General features: G+C 36.8%; 1 protein-coding gene across 1 annotated transcript; it reads right to left on the reverse strand.

The window, feature by feature from the left end:
* Window positions 1-3,225: 3,225 nt before the first annotated feature.
* On the reverse strand, window positions 3,226-7,326 carry LOC306845927 (aquaporin-1-like). Its single transcript, XM_079378945.1, has 4 exons — window positions 6,931-7,326; window positions 5,762-5,926; window positions 5,449-5,529; window positions 3,226-3,775 (listed from the first exon to the last, which is right to left on the reverse strand). The coding sequence occupies exons 1-4, from the start codon at window positions 7,285-7,287 to the stop codon at window positions 3,596-3,598; spliced, it is 783 nt and encodes a 260-aa protein (XP_079235071.1). The 5' UTR covers window positions 7,288-7,326; the 3' UTR covers window positions 3,226-3,595.
* Between the last annotated feature and the right edge of the window lie 1,178 nt (window positions 7,327-8,504).

The raw sequence follows: 8,504 nt of genomic DNA on the forward strand, positions 1-8,504 counted from the left end.
TGATGTCATAAACACTCTGTTCACAAGTTATTTACCTTGATTTGTCTTTGTTTTCTTTGCATGTCACATATCTCAAGCATGCTCTTCACGGATACTGTTCTGTACTCTGTAACATCCTTTTAAGTTACAATGTTAGCAATGTTAAAACTGTCCCAAAATCAGTGTATTGTCATTTGTTATTTAAAACTTTTAAACTAATGCCAAATAAGGGTTGCACTTTATTTTACAGTACGTGCACTTATGTTCGCTTACAATGTACTTATCTAAGAAATTACTGAGGAATTTAATGGGTTAAGGTTAGGTTTAGGGGTAGGTTCAGGGTTAGTATCTAGTTATTACTATAATAACTTCATGGTATGTACATGTGGAACAGGACTGTAAAATAAAATGCTACCCAAATAAGATGTTAGATCTTTTGAAGGAGAAAAACAGGTGCATGACCATAGTTTTTTTTAAACTAGCAGTTTATACTATTTTGTAGCACTTAGTATTCAATCATATATTTGTATTATTAATTGTTAATTGATTGGATGGCTGACTAAAAAGTGACAGGGATGAGCGCTGTGTTTTACTCTAAGTTGAACATTCTTCAACTCTCACCACCCAGAAAAAACGTCCAAGCTCTCATGCTCAGCATGTAATAGACGCTCAGCCTTTCGTGATCCTGGTGTTTTAAAAAGCAGTGCTCCCATTGAAAACTATTTAAAAAACTGAGTGTCTATTTATACTAAGTGCAAATAGCCCGTCTTGTTGGTAAAGGCCATTTACACTAACTCCTCCCACCAACGTGTGATTGGAATAGTCAAGACTGAAAAAAGAAGCCACTTTAGCATCAGTTTCAGACGCTTAGATGATAAGGTGCGTACGTTTTGACGCGATCGACCCAAGTTCGAACCCGCCTTTTGCCGAACTTTTTTCTCCCTTTTCAAATCTCATATTGCATCGGAAAGGCATTTATTTTCAATAAAAATGAAGTTGAAAATAAAGTATCGGTAGGGTTAGGGGAGGTGTAGGGAGGGTTTTAGTGTCCTAATAAAGTGGCAGCCATTTAATAATTTGAAACTATAATTTACACTCAATACGTTATTATTGTCACATGTTGGCTTCTGTTTAGTTCCTGTTTGCCCTTATTTGTTTTGTTTCCTGTCATTAGTTAATTATCGTTCAGTCTGTTCACCTGAGTTTAGTTATCTCATTTGCTCATTAGTTTGTCTGTCTTTATAAGCCCTCTGTTTCTGGTCAGTCTTTGTCTGCTGTTAAATGTCTTCCCTGTGGATAATGTTTTTAAAAGATTGTATTCTGAAGAATTCCTGGTCTCCTTGCTCCTTCGTCCCCACGTAAAACTTGACAGAACAGCAGACCGACAAAAGAAGTGAATGGCGCCTTTCCCCCGTTTTGTTTTCGCCATTTTTTCCATTTTTTTGTTTGCCTTTTTGCCCTCTCTGCAGCATGGAAGTCGTCGCTGGCGCTCACCAAAGCGTGCTGTTCGTGGGGAAATCCAAGCCACCATTCGAGGCCCACCCAAGCCCGCTGTTCGCGGGGAAATCCAGGCCGCCGTCCGCGGCTCACTCAAGCCCCAGAGCTCCTGGATACGGCACTACCCCTGGGGTTCTCGGCACCTCTCCTTACCCCAGAGCGCCCTCCAGTGCCTGCTCTTCGCAAGTGCCCTCCTTCGTCTCCTACATCTCCTCAAACTTTGGAATACAACATTTTTATTATGCAGAAAATTTATTTATTTATTTATCATCAGGCTACTCATTCAAGAGCATTGGCTTACTACATGACCTTGGGAACAATAAGGAAAAAAGAGATGCGACATTCCTTGGTGTGGAACAGGATACGAGACAGGATAAGATGCACAAAGGAGGGAGGTGGGCTTCCAGGCTTTATCCATAGGGTGGCTACTAGTCCATTAAACATCATTAAACACCATTTCCAGAAGCATGATATGTCTTATTCCCCTGTATCAAATATTTCCGTACATGTGTGGACTGAGTTTTTTTGTTTATTGAGATTCTTCACATCCTTCTCTTGTTTAAAAACAGCACTTTGCTTCCCTCTTCAGAGAAGCCGATATGAAGGAAAATGATGGTCAATCATTACCAAACAATATCACAGCCAATGAAACTAGGACATGGTCTTAGAAATCAACATCAGTCAGATAAATTGTTTAAACAATTACATAATTTGAGTAATATTGATATTCTTGTATATAAATGTTTGAAATTACGAAATAGTGTTAGTACATGTGTAAAAATGAAGAAATGAACTTTTTTTGGTGTATGCTGTACAGGCAGTTCTTTGATAAGAGTGTATCACACACTGTTTCATGCTGCTCTATGGCTTATGTTACACCAAGATTGTTCTCTGATATGCTTCATAACTGCATCAAGTTCACTTACACACGCATACACAAATATCCAGGTCACATTTCACTTCAAAATCCACCCAAAAATGTAATTTAAATTATGCAATTTTTGAATTTTCCTCAAAAACACATGCTTAAAAAATGCTTAATTTTTCATTTTTTTTACTCTCCTCATTAGGACCCAAGATTAGTGAAGGTTCAATACATGTATTAATTTAGCAGACGCTTTTCAAGAAAGACTTAGACTACAGAGATATCAAAACAAGGCTTATGGGACACACGGCCTCTTTGAAAAGTGAAATATTGCTGTCAGGGTTCTGTGTCTTTTGTGCTCTTGTTTTGTTATCTAGTCTTTTAGTTTGTAGTTGTAGTTCCTGTTTCCCTTCTGTGATTTCCTGATTGTTCTCATGTGTGTCTCGCTACCCTAATTAGCCCTATATTTATAGCCCTCTTGTTTAGTCCCTTGTCTCTTTGTTTGAGTTTACCCGCTGTCAGTGAGTTTCTAAAATCATGGTACCAGCTCATGTTCATAGTTAAAGTCTAGTTAGTTCTACCTGAATTCTTCATTTATTTCTGTTTATGTCAGAAAATATGTCTGAAAATAAACTGCACTTGTGTTCAGTTTCGACTTGCCACCAGTGTATAACACGGCAGTCGTCCACATTTTAAAATAAATCAGGATTTTTCAAAATTTGATGGATACACCTTCCAAAGTATCTCCTCCATTATTGATTAAAAAAATGTATTTGATTAATATGTGATGGTTATCCCTTGCATATGTGCGACTTAAAAACATCAACTAATATTTCAATCTTTTGTCTTGTAATTAAATTTTTGTAATTTGACGAAAAACACTTTAGGATTAAACATTCTGAAGTTTAATTACAAAAAACAATATCATAGTGTACACATAACACAATACAAAGTGAAAAAAGTTCACAAAAACAAAGTGTTTGAGAAAAACAATATAGTGAAAACTGTATAAATTTCCTGAGGTACATACTGATTCACTAAATAAGAGTACAGACAATAATACAAAACTAATCAGTCAATACAACATGCCACCTGTCCCTTTAAACAACTACACAGATGCTTTTACATTTGCAATTCCACACTTTCATATAGTCAATTAAAATGAATGCTATTTGCATGTGGGAAAAACAGGTATATTTACAGATGTTTTGTGGTCTTGAAGAATATCATACACTAAATACGCAGAGTATCATATCACTTTGATGACATCTCGACAGCAGGGGGATCATCAGTACCGTTGACGTCGTAGTCTGTGGCCGGGCCGGACACCAGCACCCTCACGCGGTCGGGGAAGTCGTCCAGTTTAGGGTAGAGAAGGAAGTCATATACCAGCGCAGCTGCCACACCTCCACACATAGGGCCTACCCAATAGACCTGAAAACAGTAGTCATTTCAAACATCGAACAGAAACAACAAATATTTAAAAGATCAGGAACATCCTGATCCTGACATCTTTTATTGACCCTGGAACAACATTTTAATCCAAAAATTTAGTCTTGACCATATCCCTACACCTAAACCTAACCATGAGTAACCCCTAAAAATCAGAGGAAATGATAGATGAATGACACTGATGTACAAGCAACAAACACTGATTGTAAGCCTAAATTTCACAAAAACTATAAACTGGTTCTTCAAATCTGATTGGTTAATCACAGTGTTGTTTCAGGGTCAACAATGATGTTAGTCCAGGACTATGTCACACTTGGTAAAATCAGGATTGCTTATGTAATATCATATAAATCATTCCTGAGGGTGCTCACTGGTGCTAAAATGCTAAGCTTTTCTGGTTTGTTGTTAGTGCATGTGGTCAGTTGCTACTATAAAAAAAGATTTTTTTTTATGTTTATTGATGTTTTTTGAGTCAAAATTTTATTTAATTGTACATTACTTGCCATTTCTTTGTAATTGTTTGTGAAATATACTGGCAATTTCTGAGTGAAAATTGTTTCTACAGCACATTTTGGTCCACTTTAGGCATTCTGTTGACTATAAGTAATTGTGCAAGTGCATTTCAACTTATTCTACTAACCCTAGCCTGGGTTAATGAGAGCCCAGAACTAATGAGAGTTAGTTGACATGTACTTGCAAAGATACTCATAGTCAACAGTATTTCAAAAGAGGACCATTAAAATAATGTGTTTTTTCCTCTTTCTCCCAATTTAAAACAAATTAACAGATACCAGGTCAAAGGCCACTGCCAGTCTCTCTGATATTCTGGTCTCCAAATATGACTTGAGTCCTCCTCCAATGTAAGTATGCAGTGTAATCAGATTTTTTAATAGATCATTTCTCCTCAACAAGCCAAATTCGAGGTATCATTCATGTCCATATCAAACATACTTAAGGTAAGGGGTTTGTTCATATCACTAACTTCATCTCTAAAATGTCTTTGTGTACAAACATCTCATAAATATCTTAAATAATTTTTTTTATTATGGCTATTTAACACCCATTGCAGGTCAGCAAACAATACATTTACAGGATGAGAAGATAGACCTTAAAGGGACAGTTCATCCAAAAATGCAATTCCTGTAATCATTTATTCACCTTCAAGTCGTTTCAAACCTGTATGAGTTTCCCAAAACAAAAGGAGATATTTTAAAAAATCTGGGTAACCAAAGAGTTTCCGGTCCCCATTGACTTCCATATAATTTTTTTTCCAAACTATGGAAATCAGTGGGGATCAAAAACTGAAACTCACATTCCTCAAAATATCATCATAATTCAATTTTTTTTTTTTGGATGAACTGTCCTTTTAAATAGACATCTCTGCATGTACATGTGCGATCTAGGACTTTAAGTACACTAAGTAACCCTTAGCAAACAATACAAAATCATGTGATTTAACTATAGATTATTCTTGACTAGGTATTCATCTAAAACAATATTAATGTTACTCATTAACTATAAAAGTTCAACATGAGCTGATTCTGTCTTCTGATAAGATCCTAAATGGTTTACATTTAACATATTCATTCGCTATTATTTTTTATTTAGATGTAATGTATTAATTTTCAAAGGGGGAAACAGAGATGCAATTTTACCCAGTGGTTGGTAAAATCTCGAAGAATCACTGCAGGGCCGAAGGATCGAGCCGGATTGATCCCACATCCCGTGAAACTGATCTAAACACAGAAAAACAAAGGAGTAAGGAGTGATTAAGCTGCCCATTTTTGAATCAGTTATGCTTCTTTATTTTGATTTCTCTTAAAGCAGAAACTAATTTAAATACTGAAACATCACTCTATTCATGTCATGTTGCTTTATGTATTCATATGGTAATATTTACAACAGTTACAGGACTGCTGATGCAGAAAAGAGGCAGCAGAAGGAGCAGAGTGAATGCTGATTACTCACGGCTGTCAAATGGCCCAGGCAAACACTGAGGCCAATGGCCAGAGGGGCGGAGCCTGTCACGTCCCGCCTTCTTTTGTCGGTGGTTGCTATGACACACAACACTAGCTGGAAGGTAGCGAAGAGTTCAATACCAACACCTTGACCGGGAGAAATTTCACTACTGATCTGTAAATAAAAAATAGATTTAGTTAGATTGCTGTGTAGATTCAAACGAGCAATCAGTATTTCTAATCATGTATTTGCATGCATAAGCATCACAATCCATTTAAAGCAGAGGAAACACTCAAGAGACTCATTTGATCACTTATACAATAGGATATAAGCAGGACTAATAATGTAAATTTAAATGCACATTCATGCAAGTAAGAGAGGACAGCCTTCTGATGTCACTCAGCAATAACATGATATGACTGTTTACTGGCAAAGCAAATAAGTGCATTTTGCCTTCTTGAAAAGTTAAGAAAACATAATCACTGGAAAGAACGCCGCCTCTGAAGACGGATGATAAGAGTATCGTCAGCCCACACACCCATTCACAGTGACTGATTCTGACGCACTGAGCACTGTTGCTTTAGTATCAGTGAGCAACTATTATAGTTTCATTAATATTTTGAATGAACATTTTCGGTTTTCATTTTCATTTAATTTAAAATTTTTATAAATTTTTATTTTTGTTTTAGTTATTTTAGAACATCAGGTTAAAGTAAATACAAATAAGAAATCAGTTTGAATTTTTTTAAAAAATACATTTCATTTTTTATAACTATTATTTATTTACATATATATTATCATAAAAAAAAAAGTCTAATATGATTTATAACTACAATAAACTGGGCGCTGGGTTGTTTTGTTTACCAGTTGTTGTTGTTGTTTTGTATTTTTAAACTTTTTTTCCAAGCGGTAAAATACATGCAATATAAACTGTAATAAAAACAGCAGCAGTTTACTGTAAAAAAGTGAAAATACAAAGCTGTTACCTAAAGGAGATGTGTGTGTGTGTGTGTGTGTGTGTGTGTTATTCCAGTTTGGAGATTCATTGAAAAATGTACACATTTTAAACTAGAAAGAAAAACTGAATTGGAACTACAGTAAGAGACTCATGTAATCATGTAAACAGAGCAGTCAGAGACTGGTGTCTTAGCAGAGATACTGGAGATCAGCGTACTCACTGTATTGAGCCCCAGGGCATCCCCTTTGGTGACGCCATACACGATGCCACTCGCCAGCGTTGCCCCGAACATCTGGGCCACGATGTACATCACAGCCTTCAGTAAGCTGATCTGGCAGCTGGCCAGCAAGCCCAGCGTCACAGCTGGATTCAGATGAGCTCCACTGATGTGACCCAGGCTTTGGGCAAGAGTGGCGATGGACAAGCCAAACGTGAGAGCCACCTTGACCTCCTGATCTGGTTTGTCATTGTTGGCGTTTCCAACTGCAGCTGTAATGCTGAGGAAGATGAAGAGGGTCATACCCACCAGCTCGGCCAAAACGGCCCTCCAGAACGCCTTGCTCTTCAGCTCCTTCATGACTGGCAGCTCTGGGCACGCGGATGTGTTAGTCTGGGGGTTTCTGAGGGCACTTAGTAAGTTTCTCTGCCAAAAGAGAGTATTTATAGGGCAGGTCCTGCTAATGAAACAGGGGGAGGGTTTAAGCTATGGAGGCAGAAAGAGTGAGTGAGAGAGAGGAGAAGAGGCAGGCAAAATGAATGAGAAATGCTTACTTTTTCTTCCCCCTTGTCAACTCTACAAGTCAGACAAGGGCATAATCTTGCCTTATTTAAACATCGATTTCCATTTGATTTAAAGACTATAAGCAGCTAAACTTTTATTCTCTTCCAACTTGGAGAACAAACTAGTAGATTGTAACTATTTTTTACATTTTAGACCAATATAAATTGCATCAAAGCTAAGATTGGAAACTATGTAGTGACTTAAAATGTTACATTAATCGAAACTTAATTACATTTAAGTTCACTTCAAAGTTTTCACCCTTTGTCGAGATTACAGTTCTGCACACTCTGAACTTTCAGGACCATGAGATACATGAATTAACTCAGCTGTGACCAAAAGTTTGGCTGGACAGTTTGTAAAAGTTAGACAGAAAAATAAAAGTACTTTTCAGGAATTTCCAGCATACAATAGGGGACAATTCCCATAAAGGTCACAACATGAGTGAAAGTGAGCCTAAATTCTTTCCCTCTATTTTACACACACACACACACACACACACACACACACACACACACACACACACACACACACACACACACACACACACACACACAACTTAACCCCCTCTTCACCTCCGACAATAGAGCAAAGTAACAGCAAGTCTAACCTCTCTCTACAGTAGCACAAGAAATGATTTGTACTCTTAAGCCACACTCATAATGTATGAATGTCATTGCATTGCATAAAACCCCCCAAACCAAATAGCATATGCAAAGAACTGATTCAAGTCCTTTTCTCTAAACTAACGTTTTCTGAGCTGTATTTTGTGCTTTGCTTTTCAAAGTAATCCAACCTAGTGGGCAACCGATGTTGAAAAGACATCAAATTGGCATCAAAATTGATGTCAAAAACCTTGTTGTGAAGTTTATTTGATTTAAATTGAACATTAAACACATTGGCCTACATATAAATTAAACCAATTAACTTCTTATTTTCTGCAAAAAATGGCTTATCTTACTTAGTATTTTTGTCTTGTTTCTAGTCAAAATATTTAAAAATTCTTAAATTAAGAT

Source organism: Barbus barbus (assembly GCF_936440315.1).
Source record: "Barbus barbus genome assembly, chromosome: 26".
NCBI lineage: Eukaryota > Metazoa > Chordata > Actinopteri > Cypriniformes > Cyprinidae > Barbus > Barbus barbus.

What these genes read in the sequence shown, in the direction of transcription:
- LOC306845927 (XM_079378945.1), bottom strand. Translation starts at nt 7,287, where the DNA reads ATGAAGGAGCTGAAGAGCAAGGCGTTCTGGAGGGCCGTTTTGGCCGAG. An exon ending in GCCTGGGCCATTTGACAGCC is followed by an intron (nt 5,530 to 5,761) that starts GTGAGTAATCAG and finishes TTCTGTGTTTAG; the next exon opens with ATCAGTTTCACGGGATGTGG. An exon ending in GAGATTTTACCAACCACTGG is followed by an intron (nt 3,776 to 5,448) that starts GTAAAATTGCAT and finishes TACTGTTTTCAG; the next exon opens with GTCTATTGGGTAGGCCCTAT.